Source organism: Culex pipiens, chromosome 3, assembly GCF_016801865.2.
Source record: "Culex pipiens pallens isolate TS chromosome 3, TS_CPP_V2, whole genome shotgun sequence".
NCBI lineage: Eukaryota > Metazoa > Arthropoda > Insecta > Diptera > Culicidae > Culex > Culex pipiens.
The window spans coordinates 9,635,229-9,654,330 of record NC_068939.1 but is presented as its reverse complement, the minus strand read 5'-3'; the positions used below and the strand labels follow the sequence as shown (position 1 = coordinate 9,654,330).

The window sequence follows — 19,102 nt, the reverse complement described above, 5'->3', positions numbered from 1 at the left end:
AAAGATCAACCCAATAGACACATAACTAAAGGCGAAGCAAAACAGTGTAAAAGAAACAAAACAGATATTAAAACAAATAGAATAACTTACAAAGGAACAAAAAAATACGAAAGGCAAAAAGGGAACGCTCTGAAAACTATTTTCCGTTATGCTGCGTTATAGCAAAGTGAAAACAAAAACAAAACTCAATCATTAGTTATCTGCAATTCGAATGATAGTTACTAAAGCGAATTTATTAAGTGAATTAAAACAAAAAAGAAACTTTTACAACTTGCTGCAAGATTTAGTTTGCGACTCTTCCGTGGACAAGGGTGAAACTGCCGCTATAGCAAGATTTCCGAATGAATTCTGCCATTTTCTATGATAATGATGAGAAGAAGACGAAAAAAACATACTGTTGAATTGGTTGTTTATTTGGGCTGTTTTCTTACCGTTAAGAATGTTTCCAGTTTCTCCAGAGACACAAAACACACACACACTCACACTGTTAAGAGGGTGGGAAAGGTGATGAGAGAAATAAACAAAGAAATGATTTGATATAAAAAGTGAACTTTTTTCTTTTGATTTTAAAAAGATGACAATTCCCAAAAAAAATATTGTGCAATGAATCAATGGTGAGTATAACTGTTTTTTGATCGTTATTTAAATATTTAATGAGTGATAAAAAAATCTATCATTTGATAATTTCTACACCAAAATATCACAGAATAAACTGATTCCCAGCAAGCGTATTCTTTTTCTATAACTCATACAAGTTTTGTCGAAAACGCGCTCTCGCCGATGAGTCTTTCATTCTCTCAGAAAACTGCAAGGAAAGATCGCGAGAGAGTAATTTGGAACGAACCAAGCATTACGTTTCGGTAAACTGCGCTGCCGAAAATCGTTTTGCAGTGGCTTTGTGGTGAATCACCTGTTAGGACGGGATGATTGTAGATGTGAGAATGAGGTCATATTCGACGTTAAAAGTATCTTGACGGAGAGAAGAGCAGTTATATTTGGGAAATGAGTTTTCAGACACGATAGTACAAATTTATGATATGTTCAACAAAACATTATTTTCATATTCTATCTTTAGAAGATTGATGAAGTGAATGACCAAAATTGAGAATATTTGCCTTTCTCACTTAAAATGTCTAATAATTTGAAAAATTAACTTTTAAATATTCCTCCCAGAAATTCGTGTCATATCACTCATATCACTCAGAATAATATTTTGAGCAAATATCTGTGCGGGTGTGGAGTTTTATCAATTCTCTACGAAATCGACCATCCATACAACAAAGGTACGTAAATATTCAAAAATCTGTTTCTTTTGATGGATTTTTTTGATCAAATCACTGTCTTCAGCAATGTTGTAGACATTGATGAATTTTCTGGATAAAAAAAGATGAAAAAAAATTACACGGGTTTTTTGCCGATATACTTTTTTCTCATACAAAATCCCTATTTGTTTTTAATCATTACAAAAACCCGCAGCATTTGAACCATAGAAAAGCACGAGCAAAAATTTGAAAGAATGTGTGTGTGTGTGCTTTTTTTTCAAATAGTAATTTCAACCCATTTTTTTGTAGTACAGTTTAGCTTCTACTACAGTCAAAAACAAAGATTTTCAGAAAGGTTCACTTATTGGCACTTTTTTAAAAACCAAAAAATTGAAAATTTTTGATAAAAATCAAACTAGAAAACGTTGCACTTAAGCAAAATTTCTGTAAAGTACTTTTCCATTTTACATTGTTATTTTTATTTATTTATTTATTTGTTTTATTCCATAAAATAACTTAAGACATAATCTTTTTGCCTTCCTCACCTCACTGAGGAAAGGCTATAAAATCACTCGAAAAATTAACTCCTTAATTTGACCTCCTAGCACCACATTCACGTATAGATATCGACGCAGAATCAAGTTCTGAGCAAATGTCTGTGTGAATGTGTTTAGGTGGGTGGACAAAAAATGGTCACTCGATTATCTCCGGATTTGACCGTTTTGGTCTCATTCGATCCGTCTTGGGGTCCCATAAGTCTCTATTCAAAATCAGATAGTTGAGTTAAGTACTTCAAAAGTTATTCTAAAATAATGTTCTTGACTACGCTCTTGAAGATTGTAAAAAGGGTGGTTTTTGTAAGAAAAACAAGGTAAAAAGGTTTAAAAAAGACCTTTCCAACGAGCCCAAAACATTGAAAATCTGACAACACTATCAAACGTTAGAAGCACTTAAGTGCTATTTTCCCACTTTTTCGAGACCGGATCTCTTATATTTTGAAAACGTTGTCCGGATCCATCATGCGATCCATCGTTAGTTGGATAATCAAAAGACTTTCAAATGAGCCTAAAACAACGAAGATCTCATAACCCTATCGAAAGTTACGAGCACTTAAGTGTATACACAGATGTTGCTATTTTGGATAAAATGACTTTATAAATGTGAGGAAGGCACCAACCACCTAAAGGTGGATTAAGTAACGTTTTTTTCTTTGTTACAGTGTGTTATCTGAAGAGTTCTACTTCAATTCAAATGAACTAACTTTAATTTTCTCTCTTTTTTAACTAATGGTTCATGTTAATGTCAATAATCTGCAGGTAAAAAAAAATGGGAAGGAGTACTATTTTTTCATTTAATCCAAAAAAAAATCAAACCATCCACATTAACGACCCCCGGGTCTTTTGTGGTCTCTATTGCAAGTTTCTGCTCGAACCTAGGAGTCCGAAGGCTTGAATGGGGAGAGCATCCAAACCTCTTTCTACTCCAAGGAACCTTCCACCCCAGTGTTTGAACTGACGACCTTTGGATTGCGAGTCCAACCACCGCCAGCGATTCCACCGGAGTAGGCTTGGTTTGGTGTGTTGTTTGTACTTATGGCATGGAGACGACTCCTACACCTGGAATAACTTAACGGCCTAACAACAACCAAGGCCGGGACCGACATTTTACTTCCTCATCCGATGGAAGGTTGGAGCAGATGGGAATCGAACCCAGAATCATCCGCTTACAAAGCGGACAGCGTAACCATTCGGCCACGCACTGCTCCTTAATCTGCTCATTTAATCCAATCTAATCTAAAACAAACAAGCTGTAAAATCTTGTGATTAGATTACGCTCAAAGTACTTTTATCATCATTATTATTTATTGCAGTACATTCGAGAACACCCAAAATTGTGTTACAAGAATTGAAGCGGCCAGCTAACCGCAGAGAGGATTCTGAAAACGGATTAAATTTCACAGAATCTAAAGGGGAGGAAGGATGCGTGGACATACCGCACCAAACGCTTCAGTTTACAGTGCATTAATCTTAAAGGGATTTCCTTAAAAAAAAGCGCGGTGGCAAAATTCTGATATGATTTGATATTCTGATATTCGGAGAGAATTGCTTACTTGATTTCTCGGCTCTGGCTGAACCAGTTTTGTCCGGGTTTATTCCAATCGGTCCAGTTTCTGGTCCCATACTATGAAATTATTTTTTTTACAAATTTTACAAATACAGCACTCTATGAACGTTATTACTATCGATCCACTTAAGCAAAGCAAAGTATGTCTCAATAGTTTAATGATAAGATAATCTCGAGTGTTTCAAACTTGAACTGTAAAATAAGTTCAATCTAAACGTTTGGCTTTTATCAATACGTTGTTCAGTGGTTCGTTCTCCATCAACTCAAACAAAATCGGAAAAAGTTGTTCCGACAACATTTTGGGTTTCCGTGAAACTTTTCTATAATAAGAGGGAATGTTGGTCCCTGATTACGAATCCGATGTTTATTTTTCATGATGGTGGGGCGGTATGAGCCGTTATTTTTTATTAAGACACGTTTTTCGATTATAACAAATCTTTGTTATTATTTTTTGTTTTTTTTTTTTAAACAACTAATCCGATCATCCCAATAACAGTTGGTGGTATTTTTCCATAACAAAAAATGTTATTCCAAAGTTGTTTTGGCTTCCAACCAATATCAGAACAATAACAAATTTTGTTATGATAACATAAACTGTTATTAAACCCTTATGCAAAAATGGATTTTGCAAGAAGATTCCATAAAACTTTCTGTTATTTTAACAGAATTTGTTATTGAAATGAATGATTTTTTTTTATTACCGTCTGCCCGGGTAACGATATAGAAATTCGGTGTCAAAGGACATTCCCACCATGGCTTTCTACCTAAGGTACTCGCGATTGAGTGTGTAGTAGGGTGCCCAGAATATGGGACTTTTTCTCAAAACCTCGCTCCACAAGCTGAATATTGTTCCTTGACCTATTTTAGGACTCTAGGCCAAATATGAGCAAAATTGGTCAACATTTACCCATTGATACTCGGAGGTGAAGTTTGTATGGAAAAAATTGAAAAAATGTATGGAAAATCCAAGTTTCTTACGGTTTAGTCTACACGGTGCGCTACTTCCATCAAATTATTCCCAAAAGTGAGATTCTTATTGAAAATTTAATGCTCTACAACTTTGTAGAACATACCAAAGCTGTAAAACTTGATCCTGAAAAGTTATTAGCGATTTAAAAAAGTCATTTTTGTATGAAAAACATTTTTTTCGTCAACTTTAGGCTCGGCTATCAATGGGTTAATCTCAACCAATTTCGCTCAAAATTTGCACAGATGCTTTAAATAATCCAAAAAACCGTTTTCCGCTTGTGGAGCAGGGGGTCATTTTTTCTGGGCACCCTAGTGTGTAGTAGTGCGGTTGTCAAATTCGTTATCTCTGACTCTCTCACTCTACTGACACTGACATTGTTTATGTTTTGGTTTTCCTGGCACGGTCCATTGTTCGTTTGTTATTGTTTTGGTTTTAGTGGCTCGGAGTCATGCACTCACACTAATGCAAAGCAAGATCGCGAGTACCTATGATATACAGCCTTCCATTCCCACAGCCAAGTAGTGCACGAAACACATCAAGTGTTCGAAGGGCCATCCCTCTACTCTCTGTCTAATCTCTTTTTTTTTTTTTTTTTGAAGAACATTTTTACACTTTACGCAATTTTCAATACTAAATAAAATTTCCCATAAAATGACATGTCTCACGATTCTTGGCAGTCGGTAACGAGACATGGCAGTAAATTTGATAGCGTGACAAAGGGGGGGAGAGGGGTAAATTTTGGCTGATTTTAGTGTGACGTACATTATGGATGAAGCCGAAGTGTCTTGGCAAAAAACCTGAAAAATTAAAGTGGTCGTATCTGGGATTTGTAATCAGCGACTTCCTAGAACTATGTTTCATGGAAATCAAAGAGGGGTCGAGACATTCGGCTGCTGCTGTGTGAGTTGGCGGAGAATTTGCGTGTATCGTTCTAGGAAATGTGCATAACTGCGCAGTGCACTCTAGACATTTTGTCCTCGATTGCAGTTGATGCACTATTAAAACCACTTTAACGCTGGTGGAAACTTTTAGTACTTCACGAAAGCTTCATTGTTGAACATGGGTAAGGAAATCTAGCAGTGTTTTTTTTTAGTATTTTCTCCACGGATATTTTACTACTTTCAGTTGTGATCAAAGATGAAAGTCCTGAAATGCTTTCTCACAGCCATCGGGATCATCATTCCTGGCAGCACAGCAAATTACATCAATAATACCAGCATCCTGAGCACCAACGTGCCAGTTACACACCCGGAAATGTACAAGCACTATCCCCAGTTGTGGCATCTTGACATGAGCAATCAAACTTCTTTCGAGTTTCCATTGGATCGTGTGCTGTTGGTTCACAAGAAATTGGCGCGGTACTTCTGCAACTACTGTTCAGTGCACTCGATCTACGAGCAGTCATTTTCGATGCTGCCTCAACTAACACACCTGGAGCTAGATCACAACAATCTGAGCTACATTCATCTGGATACCTTCGAAAATAACCCTCTTCTACAGAAAGTTCAACTGGTTGGAAATAATCTGGTAAAATTCAACCCAGAAGCAACCTTAAACCATGTCACCTACCTGTGTATCCTTAACTTGAATCAAAATTCCGGATTCAACATCAATCAAGTCCAAGTGAAGCTACCGTGGTTGGTGTACTTCAGCTGCAAGTACTGCAATACTTCGTTCGTGGACAAGTCAACGATGAGTCGTTGGCAGAGACTCGGATATCTGCATCTTCCAAATAACAATATCGAACGCATTGATCAGGATGCGTTTCAACCGATGAGCCGGTTTAAGCATCTGAATATCAAAGGTAATCGAAAATTTACAAAGTTAAACGTTCAATCAAAAACGTTGCTTCATTTGGATGCCAATGACTGTGCGTTAGAAGGAATGCTGGATACATCAGACTTACCGGCATTGGAAACCATCAACGTAAGGAACAATCAAATCACAAAGATTCACGAGCGTGGATTTCAGAACTGTGAAAACATCAAACGAATATTGCTAGATGACAATCAAATTGAAAAGATTCCGGAAAAGTTACTAGATCTATCACTTTACAAACTAGAAGCCCTCTGCATCGATAGGAATCCTCTGCAACCACGCGAAATTTTTGTTGGCTTCTTAGCGAAGTATATTGCTAAAAAACTTCGTCTAGGTTGTTTGGATGACGAAAGTCCTTCGAAGCAGTTTGAAAACCTGCCAAGCATAAATGGAGTTGCACTGTACACAAATTTTTCAGATGCGTACAAGTTTGAAGAAAATAGCACTGCTGACTTTTCGTTTCAAAACATAGTGTACATAGAAGAAGATTACTTTAAACATGTTTCTAGCATTTCCAAGGTTGTAATGGATAACAACTCCAATTACGATTTTCCAAATGGTTATGCTTTTCTACAAAGTAACTTCATTACCGAATTATCATTAGCAGACTGTGCAATAACAGCGATTCACGAGCAAACATTCAAGCTGCTTCCAAATATCAAATCAATCAATTTTAAGGGTAACAGGATAAAATCCTTACATTCATCAAAGGTGTTTGAAAATAATCCTAAACTTGAACACTTGAACTTTGCTCATAACGAGTTAGAATTTATAATTCTAAATCAGTTCCAGGAGTTGAAAGCATTGCGTTCTGTGAATTTAAACCACAACCGACTTCTTTCCAATCAACGTGGCACTCCCTTTCTTGTTAGTTTCTTCCTGGAAAAGCTATCATGTCATTTATGTAGCTTTTATCAAATCGACGATGTTACACTCAGTGGTCTAATAAAGCTAAAAGAGCTGGATCTAAGCCACAACGAAATCATAATCGTAAGTGAAAATGCGTTCCAAAGTACGAAGCAACTTCAACGGCTTGATTTAAGCCATAATCATCTGAAAACATTCGAGCCAGATGTGTTGAAATTTGGTCATCTTCACACGTTGTGTTTGGCAGAAAATCGTGAGTTTGATTTTCACTCACACAAAAGTCATATTTTGGTAGATAATACACCAAAACTACAGAAACTGGAGACGTTATGTAAGGAAACAACTTTTACGAAAAATCTGACCGAATTATTAAAAAACAGATCTCTTAAACCATCGAAGATTCGAAGTTTGAACCAAAGGGCAAATTTAGTTAGCATTGAAAGTGAGTTCAGTTTGGGAACTTCCAACCTTGTTGGGAGCATTCATATTTTAGTAATATGTACATCATTGGTTTTTCAAATACTTATTTGATTATCATCTTTATTCAGAGCGATTAATGATTTTTTTTATATGGTTAAAGATAGTTAGCTTCTTTGAAGAACAGGTCTTCCATTTAGTTATAGACTGATGGAATATAGAAATTTAAATAAAAAAGTCATCTCACATCTCACATGACATTACACAACTTCCATTTAATTTATTTCTTGACTTAAGGTCATATAGAAGGTGTCCTTCACTCTTGGGGTAGTGATTGTCAATGATGGTTCTTAATTCAGGGTCCTGAAGTAGTAAATTGAAATGAAAAAATAATCACGAGGAGTAAAATGCTTCTACAAACAACACAAAGAAAACCATTTTTTGATTGATACATTCTGAATCAAGATTTGAATGTTTTTTCTAAAACAAACATGGCCGCCAAATGGCCGTTCTGGAATGATGCCTTCCAGAGCCTTAAAAGATCACATAATCCTTTTGCAAACCCGCTGTTTTTTTTTGTATTAAGCGTTTTATTGAAGTCTAAACAAACTACAAAAACAAATTACGCTCAACCCCCGGTGGTTGATCACTTTTACGTTTGACACTTTTTTAGTTTGTACCCCGTTGGTTGGTCAAAGTCAAACCAAAAAGTGACGAACTGTCACTTTTTACACGGCGCTCACGCACACTATCGAAACAAACGTTTGGTAGTGTGGGTGAACTCCGTGTAAAAGGGGTGTCAAACTAAAACGTGACCCCGTTCGTTTGACAACAGTTGGTGTCAAACCATCGGGGTTTGAGTGTACTTCCAACTCCTAACCACGTGGCACTTTATTTTACTTTATTTTACTATAAGGGGTTACATACATGTAGAAAATCACAAAATTTCATGTTACAGAAAATGTATTAATTCCTCTTAAAAGATGAATTTCATTCACTCCTGAAAGTTTCATGAAGATATTTCATGATTTAACTGAGTTAGAGACGATTTAAGCTCAGAATTTTGCCATGCGCAAAGCAAACTGTCTAACTTTCTGAGCGATTTTCTCTAAGCACCGAGTTGATTTACGGGTGCCACGATATCTCGAGATGGGACGGACCAAATTGGCTGAAATTTTGGGTGAAGACTCCCAAGACATATCCCGTGTGCATGACGAAGCCTGATTTTGAAATTTTGAATTTTCAAAAAATACAAAAATCAAAAACTGGCGATTTTTTATATGAAAACAGAAAAATATTTTTACCTTTTTTTTAATAAACTTTTTGAAAATCGGCCTTCGTCATGCACACGGGACCGGTTTAACGAGTCTTCACCAAAATTTTGAGCCGATTTGGTCGAAGCAATGTTGAGATATCGTGGCACCCGTTTTTTGAAACGGCTAACTTCAAATAGCTATATCTCGGCAATGATACAACCAAATGTCTTCAAATTTGTTTTGTTAATAGATGAAAATGTATATTTTAATGCCATGCAAACAGATTTTGAAAAAAGTTTAAGTGTGTGCTCAAACCAACCTGTAACATTTTTGCCGATTTACATGTATAAAAAAAACGAAGCTATTGGCACTACGCCCCCCGGGGCATGGCCTTCCTCTAACGTGGGATTTCTGCTCCAGCGCCTCTGACGAGACAGGAGAAACCGGGACCGACGTTTTACTTCACCATCCGATAGAAGCTCAGTGGATAAGGCGGGAATCGAACCCGCGTCTCATAGCATCATCGGGATCGGCAGCCGAAGCCGCTACCCCTGCGCCACGAGACCCACGATTTACATGTATGTAACCCCTTAATTTACTGTGTTCTTGCATGATCTTGTTGCTCGATTGGAACCCCGATTTGACAGTTCGATTGGAACCCTGAGAGTAACATTTCGCCTCTCCATATATGCTCTCTAGATTAAACAGGCCACGCGCTAGATTTTCAATCCAGTGGTCGCTACACCCCGTTCGTACTCAAAAACACTTGCAGATTGTAGAGCTGCCCAACAAGACACTGTGAGTATATTAATTAATCCTTATCATCAATGTTTTGTATGATGACAGTTAACTAGAATTTAAAACTTTTGTAGAAAACTTTTCTTGATGTATTTTAAGCTACCAAGCTCAGTCTGGTTCCAAACCATTCCGTGATTACAGAGCAGATTCGTTAATTCGAATTTCGCCACTTGGAGTGTCCGCTAATTCGAAAGCTCGCTAATATTTGAATTGAAAAGCACTCAAACGTCAAAATCATGTGTCAAATTGATTTTGACAATTTAATCCCGTTGTTCCGAGCACGTGGTTTTAAGCTTTTGACAGCTGTCAGTCTTTCCAATTAGCGAATTCGGATTTGCTAATTCGAATGCAGTTCCATTCGAATTAACGAATCTGCTCTGTATATTACAAAAATCAATATAAATGACTTTGGGGTACCCAGAAACAAGCGCAATTTGAATTTTTCAAAAATATTCAGACAGGGCCGAATGGAGAATTTCCATACCACCTTGAAATTGCATGCAGACAATCAATCGTCTACAAGTGTTTTTCATAATTGCAGTCAGAAATGGGGATGATTTTGAAATTTCATTGTGCTTTTCGAATCTAGAACAAAACTTTTCTTTTGAAAATTTCGCGTTTCATGTAATTTTGCAGGATTTGTTTTTAGAGTACATCAATGTTAAACTATACGTTTTCTTCCCCATCTGATTGAAAGCGTGACAAGTTATTCCTCGTCGCAAGAAAATACGAACGAGATTGATTAGGATTGAACCTAGCCCAACTGGGTCCTACGCCAATACTAACATCACACACTTCTATTTATATTCATTCGTTATTGATACCATCTTATCTCCACAGACAAACAGTCGTAAATCATTGGACGAATTTTACAAAAATCCTGATCATTAAAAAAGAGAAAACATAACTAGGGACCATCCACAAACCACGTGGACACTTTTCCGATCGATGACACGCTCCATGATCAGGTGAAAAGGATCCACTGGCGTTGCTTAAGTACGATGTTGGCAGTTCGAGGAAATTAAAACATATCGCTGATTAAGAGGTGACCCAAGTAGCACTCATAACTTGTCGACTGTTGAATAATAGTTAGACAGCTGTTTTGGATGAACATACGAGAAAAAATGTCAACGTTAGTTACATATCAGTTTGTTTCACTACTTGTATAACTGACTTATGTAACTCATGAGATGTGTGCTATACAAGTGTTAAAACACAGTCAACTTCACTCTTTTCCAACTTTTACACACAACATAGGCAATATGCACTCGCTCCTAACTCCATCCAATTTGCTGATTTTCACTATTAAAACAATTTATTTTGGAACACTTTTGATAGAAACTTACTTGCTCACTTCCTATTGAGCTATTTATCACTTTATTTCACTCGAAAACACTTTTTATGAGCTGTAATTGAACGTCAAAGTGCTGATATGCCAAGATGCTGTTCCCTCATCTGCAATGTTTTACTCGAAAACAGTTTGTTGAATAAAAACAATATTGCACTGTTTGTTTCACTGCTTATCTAACATTGTCATGTGACGGCATCTTCTGAAAAATGGGCGTGGCCAACCATTCTATAAATAACTTCAGGTTTTCTCGCTTTGTTACACAAATGTTATCGGAGCATAGATTATATAACTGATGCTCAACATACATATTCAACTTGACATTGCGTGTTGTTAGGTGGTGTAAATTTGTACATGAGGAATTAAGAGTTTCAATAATGTTTTTTTATTGAAGATTACAATAGTTTTGATTGTTGACCGATTAATTTGTAAACATATCGCTGGTAAAAGCTACAAAAATTATCAGCTTATAGAGTTTATGATAGAGAAAACAACAAATCAAAATCATACCGATTTTCAATATTACTCCGTGGTACGGTAATCGAAATGACAGTTGAAACGGTTTGTTATAACAAAGTTATATAGTGGAGTTATAAAAACTGATTTGAAACAAACTTATATAACTTCAATTCCAATGACAGCCTTCGTTGGAGTTAAGTTCTTTAGCTAACAAAACAGACAGCAGCCTTCTTATTGACGCTTGGGCCAGCTTGTTTACTATGAAGCCTCGTGGAGAGATGTGGAAGCGCGCCTGGACCTGCCGTGGAGATAACAACAAATCGTCGAAGTCATCGGATCGAATCTTGGGACAGAGGAAGTTCATCAAAAAAGGAAAATTTAAAAGTTCTCCATGCAGGGAATTTCACGCTAATCACATGCGTGCCATGATTGTTTTTCCTTTTTTCAAAATTCAATTTCGAATAATTTTAAATAAAACTTGCAGAAACAAGCATACATTTTTTATTAGCATCGTCGTTGATTGAAATTCTAATAAGAAACGTTTGTTTACATGTAAGTTAGTCGACGGTTAGATAGCTGTTTTCAATCTAACTTTCCTTTCCAGTGTGCGCTTTGATTTGACAGCACAGCCGTAAACCACGCCCCTTTTTTTCGTTGAATCTCTTGTTAGATGGCACAGTGTTGTCAAATACATTTGTACAACTTACTCTGATAACTTGCATCTTTTTCTGGCAAGTTATACAACAGAAAAAAGTGCGCTTTTTCCAGTTCACAGGAGTTGTAGAACAAGTTGTGACAACGAGGCGGATTGGTTATACAACCAGTTAGGAAATACGTTTATCTGACAAAGTGTGCTGCTTGGGGAACGTGGTGGAAGATCCGAGAGCTCTATTTTAATTCAAACCAGTCGTTATATTTCTGATTGATACAATTAAAAAGAGATTTATTTCTGTTTGTCTATGTTATCTCTATCTTTGTTTATGATCTTAGTCGTAAACTGTTTCTTATCAATTCTCGTTATAAAACCCAGCCGTTTGGTCTACCGATTTCTGAGAATTGCTATTTTCTGCAAATTGCTGCACCTCCTACTGATATCGTTTAATGATAACTGTTCACGAAAGGTATAAAAATTACCCGAAAAATGAAGATTAGAAGTCAGTCAAAGAGTGAGTCAGTTTGTGAAAACAAGAAAGTAAATTTGCGTTTTTAAAATTTTCTAAAAGAAAGGTACTTTATCTGTTTATTTTTGCATTTTAATAAATTACATAGATTTTTTTTTCTTTTTTCTTTACCATGCAGCATTTTTCAAGTATGCTGAACGCGCAAGGACTTAGAATTATACTATGTGCTACAATAGTCTTCAACATAACTTACAGTGATAATTCGTTTTGTGTTTTTACAAATGACCCAATAACTCACCCAAAAATGTATGCTGACTATCCAAATTTGTGGATGCTGGATATGAGCAATCAAACTAACTTCGCGTTTCCACAAAGTCGAGTGTTACTAGCTCACATAAAGTTGGCACGCTTCCACTGCAACAACTGCTCAGTCAGTTCGATCTACAAGGAATCATTCGCAATGCTGCCTAAACTCACCCATCTGGAGCTGGACCGGAACAATCTGAGCTACATTGACGCGGATGCCTTTGAAAAAAATCCTCTTCTGCAGAGAGTTCAATTGGTTGGAAATAATCTGCTTAAAATAAACTCTGAAGGAATCTTAAGGCACGTGACTTTTTTATCATCTTTAAACTTGGATTGGAATCCCGGATTTGACATAAATCAAGTCCAAGTTGAGCTTCCCTGGCTGCTATACTTTAGCTGCAAGCATTGTAACACTTCGTTTGTGGACAAATCAACGATGAAGCGATGGCAACGACTTGGATATCTTTATCTATCGGACAATCACATCGATAGAGTCGAGTTCGACGCATTCCTGGATATGCCGAGGTTCAAACTACTGAACGTTGATAGAAACCGTGGATTGACTAATTTAACAATTCAATCGAAAACATTGCTAACATTAAGTGCGGAAGGCTGTGGCTTAGAAGGAATACTGGATACATCAAATTTGAAGGCGTTGGAGTTTTTAAATGTGAGAAGGAATAATATTTCCAACATATATGAACGTGGGTTTGAGAGTAACAATAATATGCAAACAATACTGCTAGATGATAACCTGATCGAGAAGATTCCTGAGAAGCTGTTGAGCATTACATTGTATAAATTAGACACTCTGTGCATAGATCGCAATCCATTGCAACCAAGTGAGCTTTTGGAAGAATTCAATACGAAATACTCATCAAAGAGACTTCGTCGTGGATGCCTAAATGACCAAAACCCAACAAAGGCATTTGAATACATACTACCAACACAAAATGGAGTGGCGCTTTATACAAAACAAGCAACCGTACACGTGTATCAAGAAATTGCTAAACTGGAACACTATTCACAGGACGTTGTGTACATAGAAGAAGATTACTTTGCGGAAAATAGTAAAGTCTCATCGGTGATTCTTGATCATAACAGTCGATATGATTTCCCTAAGAATCAATCGTTTCTCAAAAGTGAGTACATTAAACATGTTTCACTGGTCAACTGTTCTATAAGCGGCATTTATGAACAAACGTTCAAGAAATTGCCCAACTTGAAATCAATTAACTTGAAAGGAAACATGATTTCATCGTTATATTCCGCAACACTTTTTAATCATAACCCGGACCTAGAGAGTGTAAACCTGGCCAACAATTTGGTGAAATTAATTGCAATCAATCTGTTTGAGCACCATCAATCGCTACAATATCTTAATTTAAATGGGAATAAACATCTGTCAAGCAAACCAGGAAACCTATTTCTGTTCAGCCCGAGTCTGGAAACGTTGTTGTGTCAATTCTGCAACTTTGTTCACATTGATAGCTTCATGTTTCAGGGACTTCCAAACTTGAAGCATCTAGATCTAAGCAACAACAAGATCACTATTCTGCAGAAGAACGCTTTTAGCGCAATGATACATTTGAAGCATGTTGACTTGAGCAATAACCATCTAACGGCGTTTGGATTGGAATTGCATTTGATGAAGCAACTGGATACTCTATGTTTGTCGGGAAATCTCAAAATAACGCTTGAACCTGAATATGTTGGAGGAATGATGAGAATGGCAAACAAATTAGGGCAATTGGATTCAAAATGTGAAGATAAGACATTCTTTCGAAACATCACTGAATTTTATAGTTTCGAAAATACTACAAACAAACCAGAGGAAAAGGATGATCCAAAACGTTATGAAAATATAATCAGCAGTGCATCGAAAGTGATTTTCCGTAGTGTTCAGTTTACAATCATTTTAGTTCAAATTTACTACCAATGGTTAGGCACGTAATATGCAGAAGTTTGAATTAAATCCATAATATCACAAAAGCGTCGTGTGAATGTTATATGTGACAATAATGTTTCACACGACTGGCTAGCGAAGACTGGACAATTATCACAGACAAGAAGGATTGTCCAGTAACTCCTATTCCTACCTCCCCGCGGTGCTAGCTGGGATACGAGTTTCGATTAGATGATTCGAATAGAGTAGCAGGATGGAACCACGCACGTATGCTGACAGGAAAGGGGGCCAATAAAAAGTGCATAAGACGAGACGAACTTTATGAATACGCTGAAGTTGAGCCGGAAACTGATGAAGTAAGTTATATTTAAGAATAATATCGAATTTATAACACGACATCTTTTCTTCTTGTTAAGAAATGGAAAAAAAGCGAAGGAGAAATTACAAATTAAATTAATATTATTTTTTTCCACAATATTTTACAGGTAGGACTTGTGTGTTAAATCAAGGAACTGGACAAACGAAAGTAACTTCCCACATGATGCAGGGATTTTAGAAGTAACCAGTTGAGAAGATTTGATGATGTAAAAACTAAGAAAAATAAAGTTGAATAAAATCATAACATGGACTTAAGTAAAAATTCCAAAATATTAATTGAAAACGTAATTAGGATCATTCCCTGTCATCTCACATAAAACAAAAATAAGATCACAAAAATTATATCATATTTAAAGGTTCTCAATTTCAACGCATGTCTTTGGGAGCTTTCTTTTTTATTGAGCACAAAAAAAAATGAAAAAAATGATGATATTAGTTTGGTGATAGGAGAGGGAGGGGGAGGGGAGGGGGGGGGGTGATATTAACTTTAAAAATATTTGTTACGGCCTTATAAAAACAAGTTCATATGGGTTACCAACTCACACAGCAGTTGCCCCGACCTCTCATCGATTTGCGTGAAACTTTGTCCTAAGGGGTAACTTTTGTCCCTGATCACGAATCCGAGGTCCGTTTTTTTTATATCCCGTGTAGGAGGGGCGGTACGACTCCTTCAATTTTTGAACATGCGAAAAAAGAGACGCCCGATTTGATGGCGTACTCAGAATTCTAAAAAACGTATTTTTCATCGAAAAAAACACTAAATTTTTTAAAAAATTCTCCTGTATCCGTTACTCGACTGTAAAAAAATGGAATATATCATTCTAAGGGAAATTTAGTGTACTTTTCGAATCTAAATTGACCTAGAAGGGCCATTTTTTCAATTAGAACAAAAATTTTCATTTAAAAATTTCTTGTTTTTTCTAACTTTGCAGGGATATTTTTTAGAGTGTAATAATGTTCTACAAAGTTGTAGAGCAGACAATTACAAAAAATTGATGGTTTGCTTGAAAACATTGCGAGTTATCACGATTATATGAAAAACAGTTTTGAAAAAGTTGGTCGTCGTCGATCGTGGTCGTTCATGGTCAACCGCGACAAAAATAAACGCAAAAAGTAACTTTTTAAAAACTTTTTTTCGTAAAATCGCGGTAACTCGTGATGTTTATTAGTAAACCCCTTATGTTTAGAGATCAAAAATTTTGTTTTTGTCTGCTCTACAACTTTGTAGAACATTATTACACTCTAAAAAATATCCCTGCAAAGCTAGAAGAAACACGAAATTTTAAAACACGTTTTTTCGATTTTTTTTCAAAGTTGCACGCAAATCGAAGAGGGGTCGTGCAGCTTTTCCCGACTTCGTGTGAGTTGATAACGAATTACCCATATGTGTTCAGTTTAATGTGCTGTTTTTTCTTAATATATCTAAAATGTATTTAAACGTAAAACACGAAAAGCTCAATGCACAATCATTACCCCGAAAGGTATACTCTGAAAAGCTTGCAAATTATACAGTTGTCGGAGTAAAAAGCACATGATCTATCTCCGACAGCGGATACCGTAATCAAAACAAACCCGAAACAACGTGAGCAAATTACAGGTGAGAAAAAATTTACCTAGGTAAGCTACTGAAACTTGTTGCTCTCTTGACTCTCTTTCGTTCTCACCTGGTCGTACCGGGAGAGTGGCTTAAATTTAATATACACTGCTTGCTGTAACTGGTTTTTGGTCAGTCTCTTTTTGGACACTACACAGGGTGTTGGATGTGGGTAATTTCAAATGATATGAAATTTTCTGAATATATTTTTAAAATGAGCAATTCTCTACGAAATCGGTCTTTTATTTAGAATTTTAATTTTTGTATTTTTTAATCCGACTGAAACTTTTTTGGTGCCTTCGGTATGCCCAAAGAAGCCATTTTGCGTCATTAGTTTGTCCATATAATTTTCCATACAAATTTGGCAGCTGTCCATACAAAAATGATGTATGAAAATTCAAAAATCTGTATCTTTTGAAGGAATTTTTTGATCGGTTTGGTGTCTTCGGCAAAGTTGTAGGTATGGATATGGACTACACTGAAAAAAATTATACACGGTAAAAAAAAATTTGGTGATTTTTTATTTAACTTTCTGTCACTAAAACTTGATTTGCAAAAAAAACACTATTTTTGATTTTTATTTTATTTTTTGATATGTTTTAAAGGACATCAAATGCCAACTTTTCAGAAATTTCCAGGTTGTGCAAAAAATCATTGACCGAGTTATGATTTTTTTAATCAATACTGATTTTTTCAAAAAATCGAAATATTGGTCGCAAAAATTTTTCAACTTCATTTTTCGATGTAAAATCAAATTTGCAATCAAAAAGTACTCTAGTGAAATTTTGATAAATTGCTCCGTTTTCAAGTTAAATCCATTTTTAGGTGATTTTTTTGAAAATAGTCGAAGTTTTTCATTTTTTTAAAATTAGTGCACATGTTTGCCCACTTTTGAAAAAAATATTTTTGAAAAACTGAGAATTCTCTATATTTTGCTTATTTTAACTTTGTTGATCAACCCTTAGTTGCTGAGATATTGTCATGCAAGTGTTTAAAAACAGGAAAATTTATGTTTTCTAAGTCTCACCCAAACAACCCACCATTTTCTAATGTCGATATCTCAGCAACTAATGGTCCGATTTACAATGTTAAAATATAAAACATTTGTAAAATTTTCCGATCTTCTCGAAAAAAATATTATCAATTTTTTTAAACCAAAACTAACATTTTAAAAGGGCGTTATATTGAATGTTCCCTCAATATACGACAATTTCGCGATTTTTTTTTATTTTCACTTTTCACTTTCGAGAACCACAAGTCTAAAACAAAAAAAATCAATTATCAAGCTTTCTATTAGTTAAAAAAAATGTTTCAATTTCTGTTGTTTTCCTTAAAACATTTTTTGCAATTCTGTCGTTGAACTATTCAGTTTTCCTATCATTCTCGAATGACGAAACGGGCTATTTTTCTCTACCAACAATAACAAAATCGAAATGTAAAACTATTCGATACAAGAACTGAACAGTTCTATTTTTGATAATCTCTTTCAGTACGATGCTCGCTCAACCAATGGCCAACAACTGCCTAACATTTTATGATTTTCTTTTTAAAATTCATAAATTGGCTTTATTAGGGTTTGTATCTGAGATGCTTCGGATGTTTGGATGGAGACAGTCGACAAACTTTTCATAAATGTGCTCAAAATTCACATTAAAAAAAGATTTGTAAAAACATAAGATTTTTAAAAGATATGATTCGATTAAATGTAACAATTGCAATCCACATTAATGTCACTTCCACCCGTGACCCAGATCATCCTGCATGGCACAGAGGAAGCCCCGACCTGGCGATGATCCCCTTCACATTCAACCGGGAACCGAATCTTCTAAAGAAGAGGTGAAGCTATAAAAGAGAGTGTAAGTAAAGTATGCAAGCATGCACAAAAGAAATAATGAAAAAAAAAACCCGACCGCGTCTGCCCGTGTCGGCATCGTCGTCGTCAGCTGTTTGTGAAAGGCAGCGCCACGCGAGTGACTTCGACTGTCGACTTCTGTAAAAAGAGACGAACCGACACGAATGGGGGGGAGGGCGTAGGTGAGACAGCCAATAGAATGTGGCACAGAAAAACAAAAACAACAAAACGAAAGATCTCCCGCTGATCGTGTCTCCAGCGAAGAAACGCGACCGAAACGACGACGCACATGGCCAAACACGAGACGCGGATCGCGAGTTGGTTGGAAGCCGGTAAGTACCGCTTCTCGGGAACGGCTGAGCCACGCGCTCGCACACTCCTCTCTCGACTTTTGTTTTTTCTCTCCCTCTCTTACTCAGGTGAGCTCGGCTCCACCGACGCAAACGCCAAAGAAAGGTGTGCAGACGACAGCTCCAAAAAAACAGCGGGATAACTTCTCTGGAAGAGGGGAAGAACTGTGGAATTTGTTGGAGATTATTTAGGTCACTATCAAGTTCACATCATAGTTTTTTTTTTGTTTTTTCAATACTTCAATGAATAATAAATTCTTCTTTTGAAATAATATT

The 19,102-nt window shown here is 36.2% G+C and overlaps 2 protein-coding genes across 3 annotated transcripts; both read left to right on the top strand.

Moving 5' to 3' along the window:
• Positions 1–5,302: 5,302 nt before the first annotated feature.
• On the top strand, positions 5,303–7,726 carry LOC120427124 (protein artichoke-like). The gene is made up of 2 exons (XM_039591980.2): positions 5,303–5,419; positions 5,482–7,726. Exon 2 carries the CDS (start codon positions 5,494–5,496, stop codon positions 7,570–7,572), a length of 2,079 nt encoding a protein of 692 aa, XP_039447914.1. The 5' UTR covers positions 5,303–5,419; positions 5,482–5,493; the 3' UTR covers positions 7,573–7,726.
• A 155-nt stretch (positions 7,727–7,881) lies between these two features.
• On the top strand, positions 7,882–15,316 carry LOC120427133 (protein artichoke-like). 2 transcript variants are annotated; one of them, XM_052710243.1, is made up of 4 exons: positions 7,882–9,292; positions 9,414–9,512; positions 12,619–15,008; positions 15,138–15,316. In XM_052710243.1, exon 3 carries the CDS (start codon positions 12,631–12,633, stop codon positions 14,698–14,700), a length of 2,070 nt encoding a protein of 689 aa, XP_052566203.1. In that variant the 5' UTR covers positions 7,882–9,292; positions 9,414–9,512; positions 12,619–12,630; the 3' UTR covers positions 14,701–15,008; positions 15,138–15,316. The 2 variants fall into 2 exon arrangements, with proteins under 2 accessions (XP_052566203.1, XP_039447925.1); XM_039591991.2 differs by adding an exon at positions 10,353–12,546 and having other exon boundaries at positions 7,882–9,512.
• The last annotated feature ends 3,786 nt before the right edge of the window (positions 15,317–19,102 follow it).